This window comes from Tachypleus tridentatus, chromosome 11, assembly GCF_004210375.1.
Source record: "Tachypleus tridentatus isolate NWPU-2018 chromosome 11, ASM421037v1, whole genome shotgun sequence".
NCBI classification, from domain to species: domain Eukaryota; kingdom Metazoa; phylum Arthropoda; class Merostomata; order Xiphosura; family Limulidae; genus Tachypleus; species Tachypleus tridentatus.
This window is the reverse complement of record NC_134835.1, coordinates 43,187,368-43,210,966: the sequence shown is the minus strand read 5'-3', so window position 1 is coordinate 43,210,966 and position 23,599 is coordinate 43,187,368. Positions and strand designations below refer to the sequence as shown.

At 31.3% G+C, this 23,599-nt stretch overlaps 1 protein-coding gene across 2 annotated transcripts in view; it reads left to right on the top strand.

Annotated features, from left to right (window-relative positions):
• Positions 1 to 23,599, top strand: part of Top3alpha (topoisomerase 3-alpha) — an 81,769-nt gene that overhangs the window by 31,166 nt on the left and 27,004 nt on the right. For both annotated transcript variants that reach the window (XM_076467061.1, XM_076467062.1), the window contains 9 exons: positions 1,793 to 1,899; positions 3,529 to 3,639; positions 5,035 to 5,109; positions 6,094 to 6,144; positions 12,788 to 12,866; positions 18,140 to 18,253; positions 19,352 to 19,421; positions 21,659 to 21,687; positions 23,189 to 23,247. In XM_076467061.1, coding sequence (XP_076323176.1) covers positions 1,793 to 1,899; positions 3,529 to 3,639; positions 5,035 to 5,109; positions 6,094 to 6,144; positions 12,788 to 12,866; positions 18,140 to 18,253; positions 19,352 to 19,421; positions 21,659 to 21,687; positions 23,189 to 23,247 — 695 coding nt within the window. The remainder of the gene's footprint in view (positions 1 to 1,792; positions 1,900 to 3,528; positions 3,640 to 5,034; positions 5,110 to 6,093; positions 6,145 to 12,787; positions 12,867 to 18,139; positions 18,254 to 19,351; positions 19,422 to 21,658; positions 21,688 to 23,188; positions 23,248 to 23,599) is intronic.

Here is a 23,599-nt window from a genome sequence, read left to right as displayed (position 1 = left end):
TAATTTATTGGCAGGTCTGTTTTATGTATACTCTTGTGTCAACCATCAGCCATTCTGCTGTTTGTACTATCAGTCTAAACATGTTAACAGTCAGCTAGTCTGGATGACTACGTTCTGTGTATATTCATATTGTAAACTATCAGCCAATCTGTTATCTATGTTCAGTCTAAAAATGTCAACCATTTTTTATCCTGTCATTTCTGTATAAACAGATATCAGCTTTCACCCAGTCTTTAGTAGGTTATTCTCTTTCTATAAACATGGTGTCAGCATTCAGCCATTTTTCAGTCTATTATTTTGTTTATACATAAGATATCAGCTTTTAGCCAATCATTAGTCTGTTATTATGTTTATATGATGGTATCGTACTTCAGTTATTTTGTGTTTGCCTGTTGTTCTTGTGAATAATTTAGGACCAAAGAATTAAACAGATTGTCTTTGCTTACTTCTAGAAGAGCAAAAAGTCTTAGACGTTTTTGTATATTTTAAAATTAATTACATTACACCAAAAATTTGTAATATCTTTGTGTGTGTATATATATATACAAGTGTTATTGTATATATATATATATATACACAAGTGTTATTGTATATATATATATATATATATACAAGTGTTATTGTATATATATATATATATATATACAAGTGTTATTGGACCTGCATGTTTATGATATGTATGAAATGTTTCTCTACAAGCATAATAAAACTACTTTAAATTATGTAACAGATTATTCAAAAACTGTCATTTATCTTTTCATATAGTTGAAAAATTGAAAGTATTAGTATGTTGGACATAACCATATGACACTGCATTTTAACAACCATTAATATTTTGTGAATAAAAAGTTTTCTGATATCCAGTGTTGCAAACAATTTCATCATTATTTTCTGTTAATAAGGATTAAACCTGATTGTGGAATCTATGTTGTTTTTTTTATTATTATTATTGAGTGACATTTTGTGGGGGGGATTCATTCATATCTTGTAATATCAAGTCCATTTTGTTTTACTTCTGCCTGAAAGATATGTTTTATTTATCTTACATTTCTCTTGTTAGTATTACTTTAATTTGAATCTGTTATTTGTGTTATATAAAATGACTGTACTTGTGTATTCTGTATTTCCTTTCTAAGACAGTTTTAACTTCTAGCTTATTTTTATGTTTTCTTAAATGAATTCTGATTTTTGTCTTCATCCTCTATTGGTAATCCCTTTGTTATTTACTATTCCCTTTCTGCTGTATTCTTGTGCATTTCTACACACTAGAAATCACTTCTTCCTTATTTTGCATCCAACCATTTAGATGGAAGTCTGGTTTATTGGGTACCACGTCTTGCTTTTTATCTTCTAAAAACCCTGGTGTCAGATATTAGTTAGTCTATAGGTTGTTAACCTTTCTTTAAAGCATAGTATCAACAGTTGTTCATTTTGTTGCCTTCTGTCATTTGCATATAATCTAATTGGAAGCTTTTGTCTTGTTTTTATGTATATAGTATCAAATATTCACCAATCTGTTGTCTGTTATCTTCTCCTAAGGCATGGTATTAGTTTTTTTTGTGTGTTTTATATTAGTGGACAAACTTCAGATTAATTAACTTGTTGCATGTTATATGGTATTAAATTATTGTGTTAAAGGTCTAATGCACAAAACTATCTCGCATTATATGCTTCATATTGAATACAGTTGTATGCTAGTTTTTTAACGTTCATATATTTTTTGTTTCATCACGTCTTCTAACAATCAAGAATATTGATTGTTTAATTTCTGGTTCAATGTTTTTTTTGCTAGGATTTGCTGCTGGTATTCTTCAACAAGGACCCAACCCGCGTCAGGGATCAAAGAGCGACAATGCTCATCCTCCAATTCATCCAACTAAATACACTAACAGTTTAGAGGTTAGTGTTTTGAAATTAGAAGATAAATTCTATTTGCTGGAATTTTCTGTCATCCTTCTTGGTGTAAGAAACTAAAAGCTTAGTTTACCACCTTCTCAGTCTTTACATTTTTTTGTTGTTTTTGACCTGTTGAAACACATCCAGCAGGAAACTTAGACAAAGTGTCACCTTTTCATTTGGTTATCATGATTTATTTTCCAGTTTTAGTTTGCATGTAATTTATCTTTAAAGATTATCAAGATACACAATACAAGTTTTTACCATAAAGCAAGAAAGGGATAATTTAAGTACTTAAGTTTGTGGCAATTAGACATTAATTATTATAACAGAAAGTAGCTTATTTGATGAACTAAGCTTAATTTTTTTTTTCTTCTCTCACTAGATATGAATTACTAACTAGTTTTATCTTGATTTTTGGCTACTGATATATTACAGTTGTCAGGGAATTACTTAAAAAATACTATTTATGTTGTAGTTATCTAGAATTTTGGGGACTACCAGCTGAGTGGATAGTACATTACACTCTGTATCACTTTGTTATGCTTTGATAAACACTACACACAAATAAATTTCTCTATCTCTTATAAAACAATAAAATTTTTAGTTATGTATTTTCTTAATTCAAGAAATGTAGTGTTTGATGTGAAAATACTTAGTGTAAAGTAATTTTAGGATAGATCCCATTTGCATTTTTATGTATGGTGTGATGGTTTAGTGTAAGTACATCTTAAGACTTGTATTTTTATCTGTGCCTTATGGTTCAGTATTGTAAGTATATAAAGATTTGTGTACTTATCTCTGACTTATGAGTTCAGTGTAATTGGTTTAAAGGCTCCTACATTCTTATCTGTGTTTTGAGAGTTTTTTACTATAGTAATTTTAAAGGTTTGTTATTATCTGGGTTTGGCAAGTTTTAAGAGTATAGATGAATGAATTTTTAAACATAGGAAAATTTTCTCTCTACACTTTTTTCAAAGCAGTGAATTAGAAGGAATTTTGTAAGCATTGACACTTAATTATAAACTGAGCTGCCTTACAGTGACATGGATACAATTATTTGTCCAAGTGTGTAATATTTTCTAATGAAAATATAATGGTTTCTTGATGGGTACTTCAAATTCAATTAAATCAAGACACAAAATAAGCCACAACTCAGTCTGGTTTACAAGGTTTTGCAATTAAAATATATAAGAATGGAAACAAAGCATGAAAACATATTCTATCAAAATTATTAACTTATCTGATTGCAGTACATGTATTTATCTCATATAGAAATAGCATTCAGTAGCTCATGATATTTAATAGTAGATTACAGTAATAAGAGTTGAGTTGAGTTTATGGTAATGGGCACAGTTGAGTTTATGGTAATGGGGAATATATCTTTATTCAGTTTATTCCATATGAATGTATATTATTAAATTCTGAATCAAAGACACTTATGAAGTAAGCATTAAGAAATATTTTAAATAATATCTCTAACATAAGGTTTTCTAAAGTATGAGTACAGTAAACATTTTAGTCATCTGAAGTTTTGAACAAGCTCTGAATAAATTAAACAAAACAGATTAAGGTTTCACTATTTTCTCTTGAATTATAGCATAAGCTCATTAAAACTATCTCTTCAAAAAGGGAAATGATAGGCGAATCTACGAGTTCATTGTTCGTCATTTCTTGGCAGTTTTGTCACAGGATGCTCAAGGTTTGGAAACTACAGTGGATATTGAGATTGCTAGAGAGAAGGTATTTTTGCTGTTATGCACAATAATGAGAAGTAAAACATTTCATATGTGAAACTATTGAATGTATGTATTTGTGTAAATTTTATCAAAATCAAACGTGTTTGAAGAAGTATTTAGCAATGTTCTCATTTTTTATTATCTGAAACTTGTTAAAAATGAGTATTTTTTATAAAAGAAAGATAAAATTATGGCAAATTTAAAATGACATTCAACTGTTTTATTGCAATATCTAAGGAAAACACTTAATCATCAAGGAAAAAAATCAAACTTTTTAAAATTTAATAAATATGAAATATTAATTTAAAACTTTTACTTGATTAAAATAATTTTAAAATCTTTATGGGTCTTAGAAGAATCAGTGTGTAAGAAGTATAGCTTATTCTAAGAAAGAAAATAAGTAACTTTATGAATGAAGTAACCACACATCCTAAAGAAATAGTGAAAGTTATGGTCAAAGCAAAGGTAACTCAACCTAAAGAAATAATAAAAGCAGTGAATGGGGTCAGTATAACTCATGAAATATAAAAATGATAAAAGCTCTGGAACAGGTAAAGGTAACTCATTTTGAAGAGATGATAGAAATGATGGATGAAGTAGAAATAATTCATCCTAAATATAACAATTCAGAGTATATGTAATACTTAAAATTTGTTTAATGTTATTTTTCTAAACCATCTTTGACCACTTGCAACATATTTTATGTTATATAGTCTTGTTAAGCTTAACCAATCAATACCAATTTATCCATCTACTACGTTTTTGTATTATCTAGATCATGAGTTCACTCTTTGTAGATCCTCAATGGCATAGTGGTATATCTGCTAGAAACTGTATTTTGATACCCATGGTGGGCAGAGCACAGATAGCCTATTGTGTAGCTTTGTGCTTAATTCCAACTAAACAATTCACTCTTTGTAGTTGTACCTCATGATGCCAGGTTAACCTGGTGAAATGTTGTAACCACAGATATCCAACAATAAACAAGTTTTAAATTTCTATACATTATTTCACTACATGTTCAAATATAAATTGAAATAAACTTTAATTGCACTTTTTAGATAAAATTTGTAATGCTAAGTTTTGATTTGGCTTTAGACAGTTTGAAACATTTCAATTTTAACTACTGTAAATATAAAATTAGCAAGCTTAATTTTAATTTTACATTTGATTAGAAACTGTGGGATTTATCAATTAAAAATTACATCATGAGGGGAGACTTTTTTTATTTCAAATTAATTTTTTTTGTTCTTGATATGGAAAGTAATAAAAACAGCTAAGTAACATCATCATTAAATGACTTTACGGAAAAAATAATAAACAGGAGATATTTATTAATCTGTATGCTGCATAAAAATATGTATCTTATGAAAAATTATTTACTGTTGTTTCTCACCAGTTTAGTGCAAGTGGTCTTATTATCACTGCAAGAAATTACTTAGAAGTTTATCCATATGACAAATGGAATGCAAAGGTAAGCTTAACATTGATGTTAATAAGAAATATTGCCAGATGTTCAAATGAAAACAAGTCTTAGTAAATTAGTTTAAAATACCAACAGAGTGTAGCTATGTTTTATTTTTTTTTAATGGTGACTTGCCTGTTGTTAAGATTTGTTTTTACCAGTTAGTTGTTGTGCTCTTGTATGATGTTTTAAAATGTATGTTACTGGTAGTTTTAACAGCAACAAAAAAAAAAAATGATCATAAGGATAAATGTTTTGTAATGTATCAAATTAATTAATTCATAATATTTTTTAATTTCTCTTTTCTGACATATTTAAAAATATAGTAAAATTATTTTATATATGATTTTAAAAAACAAACATCTGACAGAGAAAGTAGTGTTAACTTTCATCTCGGGAGAAGGAAGATCTACACCAGTAGATATTGTGCTGTGTGACCTATAGCATGTGCTAACTTTACTTATGTACATACATCCATTTGCAGGAGTGTATGTCTTGGCTATGTATAATGCTCCTTGGAAGATATCATAAGTTGTTTAGATCACTTAACAAAGTATTGTGGCTGTTGTATATTTTTTGACAGGATGAAATGCTTTCACAGAAATTTTTGAAAAATACTTAGGCTTCTTGATATACATTGCTTTACTTCTACAGCTATGTATTGCTGTTAAAAATTTCAAAACAGTGTTCTCATCACTTGTGTGTGACTAAGGAATCTGATGAATGTTTCTATAATAGAAACAATAAAAATATTGTTTTATGATATAAGGGGTTGCATTTTAATTTATCCAAAATTCTGTTATTTACATGGAATTCAAGAGTTTGAAATGTGAAAATGTTGTTTTTTGACAGCTACTTACCTAAGGTTTAAATTTGTGTACAAAAATAAATGTAGATTGTAAAATATTGTTTCTGTTAAGATTAAAGTGTATTAACTGCTTTCAACGTTTTTAGTAGCTTATATATGTACAAATGTTAGTTTTTTATTGACAGGTTATCCCAAATTTTACACAAGGAGAAATGTTTCAGCCTTCATCCATAGAGGTAAAACATAAAACTTTCGTGTTTGATTATGCCTTTTCTTTCTGCAAATCAGAATAACAGATGTTTTTTTTCTTTTTTTATATAAAAGCTAAAAATAATACTACTTGATACAAGTACTTGTAGAAAATACACACAGTAATCCATAGTAAAAGTTTACTTGGAAGGTAAAAGTGCAGTTTTAATCTACTCTTGCATGACAGTACCACAAGACAGAATTTTCAAATGCACTACTAATTATGCGAATCAAATATTTATTTTCAAAAGTTTTGTTTTATTTAGTCATGTGTGAAGAAGTTTTGTTTGTATGTCAGCAAAGCTTAGGCTTCATCAGACTATTTTTATGAGATATTTATATTAACTCTTCCACTGCAGCATGTTGTAGGGTCTTTTGCATAGTATCTGTTTGTATGTAGAGATTGTACTGTGTAATGTGTGGCATATTCTAACTTTTTTTTTTATATATCCTCCCACAAAAAGTATTTTCCTTGGTCATGCATATATTATACTCCCAGAGAGAATCAACAGGTTTTTTGTGTAATTTTGATCACATGACAAAATATTGCAACTGTTGTATGTTATTCATAAGAAGCTTTTGAAAAATGTGCTAAGGCTTGTATGACATATAATGCTTTACATCTGGAGCTGCTTATTACTGTTTGTCTCATGACTACACATTCTTTCACTTATAAAAGACGATCTCCCTATCATCCAAAAAATATCAAAGCAGTGAATGTCCAGAAAGTGTGGGACTCTTGGTGTCACCTTGCATGATTCTCTTCACACACTTCTTTATCATACCTCTGTACACATTCATCGTGGGGCATGTCAGTGTGTCCCATAGAATTTTGTAGGTGATTTTGGTTCCCTTAACTTCTCAACTGTAGCTGTTTCACTTCTGCTATTCCCTGTCTACTCTCTTCCTTGTTACTGGGGTTTGTTGGATAGGGATATTTTTCTATCCAAGGTTCAACTTCCTTCTTTCCTTCTATGATTCAGTCTTGCTGAGTCCCTTTCTTTGGACTGAAGGTATTCTTAATTTGATTGAGGCTGTCTACTATTAATCCTTCCTTTTGACACTGTCTCCATCTATACCCTCCACCATACCTAATCTTAATCCCTAGTTTCTCATATTTTGATTTGCAGCACCCTCTTTTACCTGACAGCAGACTAGTAAAGCTTGTCAGTAATGTTTCCTTTGGGTCATGGTTGAGCTTCTATGATCAAACCTTTCTGTCCACACAGGGGTTTTTATACATTTTATTCAGACACTCTCTCCAGTTTTGTCACCTTTCTCCTTTCAGCCCTCATTTTGTGTCTTTTTCTCTTTCCACTCCCATCTGTGTCCAGTGACTCTTCAAAGCTGTTTTTATCACCATTTCAAACAATTTCTCATTCCCACTGAATATCTTATTCACTTGGAGGGTCATTTGATTTTCAGGTTGGATCAACCTTCTCCCATCTGCTTGTGAGCTGTGGATCTTGCAGTCACTAGTATTTGTGTTAATTTAGTATTTGGTAACTGTTGCTTCATGGATACTGCTTATCTCTTTGGGTCACACACGTATGCACGTCCTGTTAGTCCTTTCACGACCAGAAGGGTTGATGCCTCATGGGAATTTCTGATCTAATCAGTTCTTCTGTCCCTTCCTCCTTTCTAGTATTTGTATATGTAGCTGGACTGACTCAATAGCACCATCTATGTTTCATTACCTTCACTCACACCAGTCCTACTCCTTTTCACCTGTCCTTCTCTCTCTTGTGAGGGAGTATCCCTTAATGTCAATCGTACATCTGGCTCTTAAACCTTGAACAAGTCCTCTTTCTATATCCATATACTGAAATTTGAGCAGCTATCTCCATCCCTTTTTATTCAGTTGGTTAGGTACTCAAGTTTGTAAGGTTTTGGAAGTCTTTCATTGACATACATACTATAATCACACCATATCCAGGTATTCACTAAGAAACACATTGACATATATACTATAATCAAATGCATTTTACTCCACTATTTTCTTGTTAGCAGAGAGAACAGCAAATTACTTTCTTTTCCCCTAGATTTATTAAATCAGCATACTTTGGCTAATCACTGCCAGGTAGAAGCCTATTTAGATTCATAATGGATTATTTTTTATTGTCAGTGTCTTCTTGGCTCTAAGTTGGAAGTTTTGGCCCATAGTATTTTCTGACCCAAGCTCTTCCTTACGCTTTCTGTAGAGCTGCTCAAGTTTTTCTTATCATCTGCATTCCATGAGCTGGTGCACACATTATTATATGGATGATTGGCTCCATCTCATCAATTACCAAAATAGCACTCTCAGATTATCTTTTCAGAAGCCACAAAAATGCAGTATCTTGTCTGTTTGGGTGTGTTTTTTAATATTCACTTACATCGTGCTCAACGAACCTTTCTTGGGCTTCAATCCATGGAAAGAGCCATCAGGCTTTTGCTTCTGCCTCCTACTGCATGGATATTTCTCTCGCTCTCTTTTGGGGATGTGGGCATTTCTCAAGCCTCTCATTCCTTTAGAACAAACACATATGAGGTCTCTTCAGTGGTCATTGTACAACCAATGAATCATACATTCCAATCCTTTGAATCATCCTACCACATTACCCAGGAACAACATCGTCAGTTGTAAGTGGTGGCTGGGTTGATGCAACACTACTATTGGGGTACCATTCTACCACCTCCTCCCTGGGAACCATCTGTTCATAGATGTGTGTCTTCAGGGATGGGGAGCTTATTTTAAAGGCCAGTAGTTCCAGGATACTTAGACAAAAGATGGATCTATCCTCCATATCATCATTTTTTATCTTCTTGCAGTACATTGGGCAGTGATTCAAGGTCTATCTCTTTTGAAGAGAAACATTGTTATGATACATTTAGACAATACCATGGTTGTGTATCAGATTTCTCATCAAGGAAGCACACATTCTTGAGACCTTTGTTTTTGTACCTTGTATTTTCTATATTGGATCCATTTCCCATCATATCATTCTTTTAGTATCTCATGTTCCAGGATAGATGAATTTAATTGCAAATCATTGTCTTAACCGAACAGAATGGATACTACATCACAAGGTTTTCAGTGGGTTTGCTCTCATTTTATGTCTCTAACAGTCAATGCTTTTGTGACTTATTGAAACTCTCCGTTGAAGTTGTTTTGTTCTCCAGTACCTCTCCCAAGCACTGGCAGTAGATTTGTTTAATCAGGACAGGACAGGTTTACATCCTTGTACATTTTCCCCCATTCAGCCTCTTGTTTTGACTATGGTTCGTTCTATTCCCTGTCAGATTCTTTTTGTTACATCTTACTGCCCAGCTCAAGCATGGTTTCTGCTTCTTCAGTATCTGCAGGAATGTTCACCTCTATTTATTCCACATTGAAAAACAAAACCTCTGTTGAGACAACCTTGATCAGATGTTCTACACCCAGATGATTGGAAACTCAGTCTTCATGCTTGAAAGTTATGTGGTCCTTTGTCTGACATAAGGGTTTAACTTCTAATATTTCTTTGAACTTAAATAAATCTTTCTCTAAGCCAAACAAGATTGTTTTTCAATGGGAATGGAATATTTATAATCAGTGATGTATTCAAAGGAAGTTAAACCCTCTTCATTTAAAAGTGTCTGTCATATCCCACTTTCTAACTGTGGTATTAGAGAAGGTGCTTGCTCTGTTTATTGTGGCTTTATATAAGGCATCCTTGTCCACTGTTTTTAGGTTTTCGAAATATCAGAAGGTTTTTGAATCCCCAGTTCTATCAGATCTACCAAAATCCTTTCATGTTCTTCAGCACAAACAAACTTTTCAATTACCAAATTGGGATTTTACAGATTGTTTACATGCATTGGCTCATCCTCCTTTTGATCCCTTAGCTTTGGATTCTCTGTTTCACCTTTCTTGTAAATCATGTTTTTTGTTGTTGTTGGTCTGTGGACATTGTCAATCAAAGTTGTTGGATCTACATAAGTAGGACTTTTATCATTCCACATTTGTCCTGCTTTATCCATATAGGCCTTTTTTTTTCAAGACTGTGGCAGCCAGGAAAGAGGAAAGATCCTTCTGACCAATCCATTTACTAGCCATTTCTCACCTTTATAACTACTCCAATCTCAAGCATGTGTGTTATGTCTTGTCAGAGCCTTCAAGTGTTATGTGGCTTGTACTTACTCATTTCAAGGTACTAAGAAGTGATTATTAATTAATTGGGATCTTTCTACTTCCCATGACTTATCTCCCATTACCCTCATAAGGTGGCTTTATAAGTTGCTTCACTTGTACTTTAATGGAATATTGTTACAGGAGAGGAATCTTTTGTGTGTCACATCTCACCATATTTGTCTTATCTCTTATGTCATTAGCTGCCTGGTTGAATTGCCCTCTGCAGATATAATGTGGGCAGGTATGTGAACTGCTAATACTTTCCTATCTGATTACTTACATGATCTGGCAATTTTCTCTTCTGAGTGTTTTCAACTACCCTCTGTAGCTATTTTGACCACATCTTTTAAACTTTAACCAGAGGTGAGTATATTCTTCAATCATATGATAGTATATACTCTTTTATTTCCAGGATCCCATTATTTTTGCATTAGATCCCACTCTGTAGTGAGTGTTGCCCAGGCAAATAAGCTTTCTCATCTCAATTCCACACTAGCAACCACTTTCACTATAATTACTATGAGTTGCAACAGGCTCTGTTAAATTAGGATGATGCATAAGACCATATAGGCATCTACCAGATAGTATTATCTTATCATGGACTGCCACTTGTGGACAGTCATGAGTAGAACTAGAGGGGACCCTGTTTGTCCCTACTGATGCTCAGATTGAATAAATTGGAATTGGTTGCTGTTAAAAATGTAAAAAACTTGGTTCACCTATTGCACATTTCCTAGAGTATGATTTATCAGTACTCTCAAATGCATTTTAACCCCTCAGTAGAGCTCAGGAGTTCTTATTACCTCTAGTTACCAGTCACTGAGATGGTTAGAGGCTTTTTTTCCAGTGTTTGAGTATATTCTTTTATTCTTGGAAAAGAGGATGAAGATGGGGGCCATTCTGCTAGGATCTCTGGATATTTTCCCCAGATCTCAGTAGAAGTGGCACCAGACTCTGAGGGAATCATACTCGTAATTATGGTTCAGATTTGACATTAGTTTATCCATTTGGGGAGTACATGAACTTTCTTTTTGATCAATGTTGATTTAGCATATTGTTCTTGAAAGGTTGTCCACTATTTCCTCATAATTACAAATGTAGATGTTGAGCAGAGGTTCCCCATCTTATTCATAATTACAAGAGCAAGTGGAATACTCCTTGTTCATGTGGTTGGGGAGTGAGGATGAATGTTCATAATTCTAGACTGGATGAATTCTGTTCCTGTGGTTAATTATGGTATATGTGATTGTATCATTGCAAGCCTGGGGTATTCTTGAACTTCTTCAGGTGGAAGAAAAAGTTTATCACTTGGATGTTACTTACTTTCTCATCATGATTCTGATGGTGCAACATGCATCACTCTATGGCTGCAGATTGGGATTCAATCAGCTATCTGGTTGTGGCTGGTCTACACTGATGATTATTCATATTCTATTCCACCTTAATGTCGGAACCAAGTTTTAGGTGAAGAGCATGCCTGTTATGGATGTAGTGCAGCTCTCTCCACTCTTATACCATTTTTATCTTGGTACACTTCTGTTTTGTGCAGATGCATTCTGTATGGACCATGCCTGCACCAGCCTCTCCATCTTCTCAAAGTGGGATTCTAGCTATAGTGTTAGCAGATGGTAAGTATGTTTTGGATGTTAACATTTTCCTCAAATGAAAATGTATTTCCAATAATACTTATCTCCATTCCTGTCACACTTTCTCACTTTGAGCTGGTTATATCTTGAAAGAGTAATTACATTATCTGAATGAGGTGCTTACATACAATACCTAGATAGAGGGCACATTGAAGTTTTTGGAGAAACTTGCAAACTATAATTTGCCTAAGACATCCAAGAGGGTTATGAAAGGCTGGAGGAAATATTCTCAATGAGTAGATGAGCAAAGAGTGGAAACCCTAAATATCAAGAAATAGGTATTGTGTCAGCAGAGGTAAGTATTATTTTCATTTGAGGAAAATGTTAACTTTTGGCCAACCATGTTCTGTCCATGGATGGTCTCTTCTCTCACAGTTTACACTGAGATTGATTTTTCTGGAGACTCCACTTGTTACTTTGCCAATGTTCTTACTTTCATGCTTCATCTGTTCTGATAATCTGTTCTCCATCCTTCAGCCATGGCTATCACTGCCTTCTGGCTGATCTGATCTTATACTTCCCATAATGGTAACCTGAAAGAGAGATATCTCTTCAAACATTCTGGAAATACAGTGTTTGTTGTACCAAAATACAGGAGTCATGTATAATGTTTCTTCTGGCTGATTATTATTATTTTTTTAATTTAGTGTGTTGTTTGGAATGGAAGTGCATTTACAGATGGTAGATGGTAAATTTAGTTTGTTGTTTTGAATGGAAACTTATTTGCAGATGTTGTGTGATAAATCTAATGTGTTGTTTTGAATGGAAGTGTATTTACAAATGGTAGACTGTAAATCCAGTATGTTGTTTTGAATGGAAGTGTATTTACAGATGGTAAATGGAGAAACATCCCCTCCAGCATTACTTACGGAAGCAGACTTAATTGCTTTAATGGAAAAACATGGAATAGGTAAGACAAAACAGTCATTAACATTTCTGTCAACGTGTTATTTTGTTGTTTTTTCTAAGTCATTAACATTTCTGTCAACGTGTTATTTTGTTTTTTTTTCTAACCCAAGCAATATTGTTATCAACATTATATATGTTGTTGTTTTTTAAGACAGTGATAATATAGACTGAGATTAAATGATAATTGTCTGTGTATTACATGAGAGAGGAAATAAAGCTTTTAGTTCATGTAATGTCCAGTTAATATACACTAACATGTGTTGACTAAAGTAATTATTTGGATATTTAAATGACATTATATTAATTTTGTGAATGCTGCCAATTGGAAATAAATAACTATGGAAATAATGAGATGAAATGACAACTAACCTTGCATTATTGCTGTCGTCTCTTCAAAATTTGTGCTAGACAAGACAGGATACACATGCCAATGTATTTACCTCAGATTGAGATAATCAGTGAGTACTTGTTGTGAAAATGCTTTGCTTCAGAATAGCAGTGATTTAATACACTGCAGAGTAAGGGTAGATATTGATATAGACATTTATGCCCAAAAGAGACATGAATACCATTTTAATTAAGTGCTAGTAATAAAGTAATTTTATCTCTACAGTATTTTTACTCACTACCAATTCACATACTGCTAATTAACATATATTACTGTTTACTATCTTAAAAATGAACTAAGTGTAACAAGGTGTTTACATTCAATAACTATGAACTAAAGTACTTTAAGTCTGTGTTGATCAAATATCAGTTTTCACGTTTACTTGTTTATGTTATCTAAGTGTTTAATTACTAGTTAAATAATTATTTTTTATACATTGGAGAGCAAAAGTATTATGTGCAACAATCCATTTAATGGGAAATTCATTATACTGAAAAAAACAAACAAAAGACAGATTTCTAGAACATAAGAGTCTTTAAGACTTATTTGTTAGTGTTAGCTTTTAGCTAATGATCATATTATTAAGTGGGATAATATTGAAGTAATTGGATGTGAATCATACACACACAAAACAAAGTAAGAAAGCTTTCTATGCCCAACTGAGTAGCAATACATTCAGTCATTACAGTACAGGAATAGCACAATGTGATACATATGAAAATATCCAAATAGTAAAAATCACAATAGGGTGAGTGAAAGGTACGTTTTTAAACAATAAGACCAAGTTCTACTCTGGTATTCCTCTGAAAAGGTGTATAATTATATTAGCTACTAATCATGACAGTGGGCTATGAACTTATTACAAATTAAAGCTTGTTTTAATATTGCCACTTGAATGACAAAATTTTTGTTTATTTAACCCTGCATCCAGTGGCCAGGCACCAGATTTGAGCTGTGTGGCAGATGTTTATATGTAACATCATTCTGGAAAGAACTAAAACCCTATATTTAGCATTTTATGGCTGAACTAAAATTCGACACAAACTTTTATCTAAAAATTCTTAGATTTAGTGATGCTATTACAAGTTTTTAACTTCCATAGTACACATTAGTAAACTTAGTCTTTTTGGTGGGCATCTGTCTTAGAAGATGTATGTGTGGTGTTGCTTTACCTTATTAGCCAAACATAGTTTGTTGTGTTCTTGGCTATTTTTTCACATTTTTGTTCTTGTTTTCAGAGTGGATACAAAGGCCTTGGCATCAGTGGGATAATTCTCATCACCTTGATCAACGGTACTTTACTGATTTCAGTGCAGGTTACTTACAGTAATGCTGGACTGATGGTTTTGTAGGTTCTAGCTGAAACCTAGACTTCAGTTGATGAAAATGCCATCTATCTGTTTATAAAACTTGTTCTCCAATTTTCCATCTCTGTTTTACTTTTTTGAATGTCATTGACTGACATAGCAGTACAAGTCTACCTTTTATCTGAATACATTTCTTGGCTGGGCTTGTTGGATATCGTTGTCAGATGAAAATAATTTTATATCAGATTTCTTACAAATGTAATTTCTAATCATGTTCAAAAGACCACTTAGATCTTAATACAGTCATGCAGAACACAGCTAATCAACTGTTTTTGTCGAGATCACTGAAACTTATTGCCTTTGGTTGAGCTTCTTCATTTGGAAAGTTTGATGTAACTCTGGATTTGATACCAAAGAACTGCCAAATTGAATAGACATTGTTCCTGTGCCCTGTTGGAATATTACAACAATGGCTTGAACATTTTGCTTTCATGTGCAAGTTCTTGGATGATCTGCTTTGTGTTTTTTTGGTGTCACAAAATTCAAGGGATCCTCATATGTAATGCTAGACATTTCATCTTCATTACTGTTCAGTCTTCCTTTAATTTGCTCTGTAGCTGTCTCTCACCTGCTTTTTGTACAGTTTTGACCTCTGGGTCTAAACAGTTGTATCTACACTGACATCAAGGGCATTTACCAGAAGTATTGGACAAACAAACTTTGCACTTAGAAGCCATTTTCTTCTTTTTATGTATAAACATTGCTTTATTGATACAAGATCAGCACACTTACTGAATATCAATAGTGGGTCAACATCTCTTTTGTGGCCATCTGTATATTCTGTTATCAATTGCCTACTTTTTGTCCAATCAGGTTTTGGTAAACGTTTCAGTCAATAAACAAATTATTTGAACAGCTAGGTTTTACAAAATACCAGGTGCCTGATCCATGGAAGCACTGTTAAAATTTTCCAAAACCCATTAAATTAATGTTACAATTGTAAAACGTTTATGGATTTTATATATGTCATAAAATTTTTGAAATTTTTTTTCTGTGAAAAAGATGAATTATTTTTGGAAAAGATAATAATTTAATGTAGTTTAGAGCAATTTGTGACTAGCATACATTGATTTATTAACATTAGGTTTAATACTTTTATTGTTAGAACTGGACGATTTGGTAAATTTACTGATCAGTTATATGAATGGAATAATTAGTCTTCAAGCTTATGTTTAACATTCAACTAGTTGATTATTCTTGCAAGATTAATCTTCTTATTAGCAACTTTGTCTAATATAATACACACTGGTTGACTTTAGTATTACATTTTAATTGTAAACTACTGTACAAGAGAATATTTAATGTAAGCAACATTACATGAAATTTATTATAAGCTGAAAATTTAATTAATATCATTCCTTTAGCTTATCCATACAAATTTTCACAATACCACTCTATAAAACTACTGAATTTTTGTTGATGAAAAACAAAATTATTATTTTGTGGCATTGATTATAAGTCTGAAAAATACTGAACATAACATTTTCAGATTTTATTGGATATTACAAAGTGAAAGAAAACTATTTTATTTTCACAAAGGTATGGGATATTTAGCTTTAGTACAGCACTCTTATTGAATAAACTAATTCATCATTAAACATAATTATCTGTACATTGATGCAATAAAACTAGTAATATTTTTTACATAGAGAGTAATAGATATTACATAATTTAGTGCAAACAAATCCATTTCAGTCTGAGAAAAAGAAAGACAGTACAACATTTCCTATTTGTCAAGAAACCGTGTGATTTTGGATCTCTTGCTGAGGTTAAATAATTTGTAATATGAAATCTAGATTTATTAAGAAATATTAAAAACATGGAAATGCAAAAATCTTTATTAACATTTTGGAATCTTTTCTCACTCCATTATCAGCATGAAAAACGTAAGAAATAATTTTATAAGTAGAAGAACATCATAAAATTTTAAATGAAAACATTGTTGATATTAGTGAAGGTCTGGAAAATAACAGTTTAAAATGGTTGATACACTTACTGGAAGAAGTAGAAGAAATGTGTGTGCTGAGAAATCAAGTGAACCAGTTTACTGTATTAGGTTGTGTTTATGAGATGGCTTAGTATGGCCATAGTTTTTTTTTTCTTTGTCAGTGCTTCCTATCTAGGTAAAGCTAGTCATAATTAAACAGGAATCCTGTTTATGTAAATAAGTTGATAGGATTTTTGAAACTGTGTATGAGTGAATTTTCCCACGAAATTTGATGTTTGGAGTACAAGTTGATGAGTAGAACGCAATATCATTATTTTTATTTTTGACTTTAGAAAATCTTACTAAGTTTGTGTTTGGGTAAAAAAAATACATCTATTATTTCATATTTGTTCTTCATAAATTTTCACATTTCTTCATCAGACAGTGCCAAATTTGATGCAGTGATATGTGATGACGTGAGGAAGGTCATGAAGGGATTGGACCTTTCTCATCTTCTGTGCATATAAATCTCAACGTGTGTATGTGTGTGTTTATATATATATAAATATATTTTTTTTTTTGAAATATATATATATAGCATTCCACTATATATATATATATATATATATATATATATATATGTTCCTTATACATTGGACCTTTAATTTATATCGTGTTAATAGAATTCTTGAAAACAGAATGTCTTTCTTTCCTGTATTGGTACTTTTATGTATTTTTATTACACATGTAATTTTAATATGTCAAGAAGAAAAAAAATAGAATCACATTTTGTTATCCTTTCTTACAAAGGAGTTTTTATTTCACCCATCTAATGGATAGGAACTCCAAATAATATATTCTAAAACAAGTAATACTATATTAAAATATTGTATTTGGCTGCATTTAATAGTATTGTATTTTAAGCATTTGATGTGACTGCATTCTCGTTATTTAATTTCTGTTGTGTATGTTGGTGCATATAAGATTTAAGATTAGAAATTAATAACCTTACAAGACCAAAATTGTTGTTTTTCTTTACTTGGACACTTGGTGTTTTGCCTCACTACTCCAGTAGCATTCCACTAAGTTAAGACTTATGTTTTATAAGGTTATTTATTTCCAGCATTGTGATGGTATTCTGGAAAATATGCATACATGAGAACATACACATACATGTAATTCAAGTATTGGGTAGAATTTTTCTAAATGTTTTTTTTTTTAATTCATGCAACAAGTGGTAAAAATGTAATATAAAAACCTTTCTTTCTTTTTTAAGTTAGGAATAAGGTCATATTTTAATGCTACTAACTGATTGTTAAAAAAAGGTTCACCAGTAAGCAACAATAAAAGTATTTTGCTCTAGATACAATTTTTTTAACTTGGGTAGTAAGAATAATGTTCTTTCATAGTTTCAAATTAGTATCTTAAAATTGCATATTTGTTCAATAAAATATTTTTAAAAAGTGTTTTAACTCGTGTAAATCTTTTAGCTAAAGTGTTTGTTCCTAGTTGACAGTTACATTGTAAAAACGTACTACTTAGTTTTTTTACATTACTTTCTTCTTGTGGTAAAACAACATTTCATTTACCAGGTACAGATGCTACACATGCTGAACATATTGAAACCATCAAGTCCAGGTTTTATGTTGGTTTAAATCCAGAGGGTAGGTTTATTCCTGGAGAGCTTGGCATGGGATTAGTGGAAGGTGGGTTTTATATTAAACTATTAGTTTGCGTGAGTGTGTGGAAAACATAATAAATAAGAGTATTCAGAATTGGTTTGACCATACTACAGAAATTCATGTTGTCCTTTTCTTTTTTTCATAACTATATTTTCATGCAAAGGTAACAAATTATCCAAATTAACATCTTTAAGTTTCAAAGTAAGAAGAATTGTGTAATTCTTCATGGTATTTATCAGCTACAGTGTTATCATATCTTGGATTTCAGTTTATACAGTGTCCTATAATGCAGCTGTGCTTTTATGTAAAGTGTAGATTTATTGGGAAATTTTCTTATAGATTTTAAATTTTTTTACAGTAATTCAATGATGTTTCTACAGAATACAGTGTATTAGAATAATTTAAAAGCTAATGTGAAGTTTGAAAATATTGATGGAAATAGAGGATGTTGAGTAATTGTTTTTTTCATCTTATTAAGAAAATATTTCTTGTGAAAACTCAGAACATGTATCGGATCAAGGTATTTAAAATATTAATACTAAGAATTACATTCTAGTTTTGATAAACTCTTTGTAAGTTAGGTAATTTAAATATCACTTCAAAATACAAACACACCTGAGAATTTAATCATATACACAATCTCGGCTCTTAAATTTAGGCATAACATTGCCTACAAAATGCTAAACTGTTAAACAAGTCTTAGACCTTTCTGAGAAAGTAAGAAAGCTTTCACATAGTAAAATTTAAAATGACAATCATTGCTAAGCTGTTGCAGCAACCATATATATATATGAAATGTGAATGTAAAGCTTTTGAAATCTTATTAATTCATTGCATCTATATGTTGTTTCATATTTGTGTGATGCCAATACTTGTAGTGGAATCTTAAAATGTTTGTTTAGTGTAATAATTTATTTGAAAATAACCAAAATATTTATTTCTAAAAATCAGTGTAATAATCATATAAAAAGTAACACAGTATTTTGTGAAGTTCAAGCTTTAGGTAACCATGTAATTGTTAGATTTATATAGTTGATTGGAAATCTAAGATCTTGTGTATGTATTATTCATTACATGTAACTGCTGAAGATTTTTTAATATAAATATATTTTTGTTATAAAGGTTATGATTTAATGGGATTTGAAATGTCCAAACCACATTTGAGAGCTGAACTTGAGGCAGATTTGAAAAGGTAAGTGATATCAAATATAATTTTGACTTAATTGTTAAAATTAAAACTTAGCATCCCATTCGAAAAGTGGATTATTAACACACTGCCGTTGGGTCACGAGATTGCTTGTGTTTCATATAGATCATTTTGGTGTCTTATTTATTAAAATTTTGAGTTTGAAAGGAGTCAGATGCATTTTATTCATGACTCAACTAATTTTTTTATTATTTAGTTGAAACTTACTGAGTATGTATATGAATAAAACTAGTAAATTTTAAAGTATGGTATCTTGTATAACATTTTCTTATATGGAGTGGAACCACACAAAAGTTACATATGTATTGTATTTTGTTTTTTCTATGGGCAGTACAAACTTATAGGCTGTGGTAGGAAATTTCTTTTTCCTGTATGTAAGATGAACGCAAGAATATGTTGCTTCCTGTTACTAGTCTTCCCTGGGGATCCTTATGTGGGACTGTCCTTGTACCTTCAGATGATGGACCAGATTTTTCCTCTCTAATTCCAGTGAGCTCTCTTTCTCCTTGGCAGTAATCCATTCTCTTGCTATGTAGAGGAGGAACTGCTTATATTTTACTTTTTCTGTTGATACAGGGCTTTGTAGGTTATACATGAATTGAAAAAGCTGCAGTTTTTTCGATAAAGTACAAACCTTTGTCCAATTCACTAGAAGTATGAGAAGTACTGATTTGCATGATCATGGCTTTAAATGTGGGCATTGTATTAGAAAACACACACAGGTTTTTTTTTATTATTATTTCCTTCTTCTTTTTTTTTTGCAGTATTAACAGATAACTCATGGATGGGTGAAACCATTCTCATTTCTCTCTGTTTTCCATATGAAAATAAGAACATCAGAACATCACCTTTTCTATGGAAAACTGTTTCACCTTTTTCATTATTGAATCCTCAGCCTCGGTGGCAACCCTCTATATACTTTGATTTTTCTGCAGACTCTTGTTTTATGTTCTAGGAAAAGGTTTGCAATGGAAGTACTGTTGAAATAATTTTACTGGTATACATTGGTGTCGCAGTTCAAGATTGGGAGCAAGAACTGAAAGAATACTTTTCTCCAATTTTTTCCCTCACCAATATAAACTTCCATGTTGCAAATACAACCTGTGTCACTCTCACACACTATTGTCACCAGAAGGCCATATTTTACAGTTTTTGTAGATTTATAGTTTTATTTCAGAATCTTGGATGTCCTCTTTATGGAATCGTGTCCTCTTCCAATGACAGCTGTTGTTTTGGTTTGTATAATGTCCTGAACTTATTGAGGAACTAATTCAGTACTAGTTGAATTTTGAAGAGTCTGTTTGAAAACACATCCAGAATGTTTAAATTTATTCTTTCCACTTGTGTTTCCTTGTCTGTCCCATTAGTAGAGTAAGGCCTAGAAATTTCCTTATGTCTCTAGTTTTAACTTTACATTGGTGAAGTCCTTCAGATAACATTTTATATTTTTCTGCAGTTTGATTATAGTAGGTACACATTTTCTGACAAAACATAAAAACAAGTTTGGATGAAGTTATAGTGACCCCTGACTTTCCTTTAAACATTTCCAAGTTTGGTGGAATATCTATTTCTGACCAATTATCCAAGAGGAAACAAATCACTAGCAGGAACATTTGTAGAACCATCATCACTTTCTGATTCAGAATATGTTGAGAGTACAACAACTTTACATATCTTTGTACGTTTAACAACATCACTGTAGTTAGAGTCAGTCAGAATGATCCACATCAGAATCTTTACTTTCCCTTTGAAGGTCTGAGAAATTATCATCAGTTTGGTAATAGTCTCATCTTCACTGAACATGTTACATTTTATTTGAGAAACCATTTATAAAAATATGGGTATTATTGTAAGTAAAATTCAGAGAAATAATAACTGTCCAGAACAAAGTAAAACACGTCTGACTCCTATGTTCTGCAAGAAGCAAGAGTAAAATCTCGACCCATTTGTAATGTGTTAATATTTTAATTTTCATTTCATGAAGTATATCTGGTAAAGTGTAATTTTTACATGTAATCTCTTGATAGTTTTTATGGGATTTGTTTTTAAAATGTTAGTGTTGTATGCTTTGGATATTTTTTGTCTTTCTTTTACTGTATTGACAAATTTCTAGTGGTATTAGAAATAGGTGTATAGTGGTAGACATAATTGATAAATGAATGAATGTCAGAAATATTTCAAGAATGTTTTTAGACTTCAGTTCCACATCTTTTTCATTTCAGAATTTGTGAAGGAACAAAAGATCCACAAGGTAAAACAATTAACAGAAACGTTTTTCATGTTGAAATCATTAGTAAATGAATATAAGTTGTAAAATTTAAGCATACTTAAAAATGGAAACAGTGTCTGTCATAAAACTGTAGCTGTATTATTTCATGTTAACTGCAAGCTGAATACCTATAATATGATGAGAAATGATTAATTTTTTCTTTTCAAAATTATGTACAAGTGTTATGAACATGTTTTATAAAAATGAATTATATTCTAGTAATGAGCTATGTATGGAAAATGACTATACTATTTCTAGTATTTCATGAAACATTTTTTTAATGTATATTTAGTCATCTCTTTAATGTATTACAGGGTCATTGTTTTGATTTCTGTACATTTTAAAGCTGTTTTATAGGTAGGTTGACTATGTGAAAAAAACTGATTCTCAAAGATATATTTCTACTTGGTCAACTGTATGACCCTGCAAATTATTAAATGTGATAGTAGAGACAGTGAATTGAATTTTATTAGGAATTTCAAGGGTTCAGGGTTGTCTTGGTTTTGGTTTTGTTATCCTTCTGAGATGAAGAAGCACATTTAAATAAGGGAATTTTCAAAATTTAAACATGCTTCAGGTAAAACCTGTAGGTATTATAGACTTGTAACCAAAGGTTAAAATTGAACAAAATTTGGTGATGTTGCATTAGTGTATCTAGTTTACAAGAAAACAAATGTAATGGGAATTTTAATTGTGAGTATGATTTTTTTTTCAACAACACCAAGCATGGGGTACACATATACCTAATTGGAGTTTATTACTCATTATCATCTCAGCCAACATACCCTCAAATATAATTATGTGCCTGAAGAAGTCCATCATCTGTTTAATATGTATATATATGACTGAAATAATTTAAAAAACCAACAAAAATACTTGTTGTGGTAGAAAGCACACACATTTCATGCAAGCTGTTGCACAGCAAAGATAACATCATTACAAATGAACAGAATGTCAACTTTTCATCTTTATATAGTAAATTATTAGAAGATTAGTGTATGCACATATCTGTTGAGCTTACCTAAAATAATTTCTTTATATGGTGTGATTTGTATGATAAAATAAATCTTTTTTACTCCAGTTTTTTTAGCTCCAGTTGTGAAGCCAAGTTCCTTAAATGTTCCTTTGTTTAGTGAATTATTAAGGGTGCTGCTTTATTTATTTACTGAGTAAGTTTTAGATATATTAGGGAAAGTAAAACTGTTAGAGTTAGATTGTTGGTTGTAAAATCTTTATATTATTTTGTTGTTATTTTACTCAATTTTGTGTACTAATGTAGTTTTCTGCATTCATACTGATTGTTAGGATATTGTAGAAATACAACCTTTTTTAGAAACTATATGATTTGATTAATTTTAATGTAATCACTTTGACCAAAGGTGTTGGGAACACAATTTGTTCTAGCATTTAAAACTTGTGCATCTTTTAAATCATGTGATGCTTATATACTGTAAATTTTTTATTTTTAATATTTTCCATGTAGTGGTATTACAAGAACAGGTTCAGAAATACAGAGCAGTTTTTGTTGAAGCTATGGACAAGGTGAAGTTGTTTATTATATTGAATTGTTTGGCAATTTAAGGTTAAAGGTTTATATTTTAGAAATGTGAAGATTTCTTATTTCCAGAGTATGTATGTCTTTCCAAAATAAAATAGCCTTCTGATGGTAATGGATGAAACTTTTAGGTATGAATATTTGGATCTGAATCATACATGTTTTAAGCTTTTCCGTTTCACTCATTTGATTTGTAGTTGCTCAGGCCACATTGTTGTGGCCTACTTGTAAATGTAAACCTTTGAATTTTTTCCACAAGTTTTGCTTTAAAGTTTCTCCTATAGTTCTCATTCTTACCAGTAAACAAAAACGTTACCCTAATTTCAATTTTAATTACAT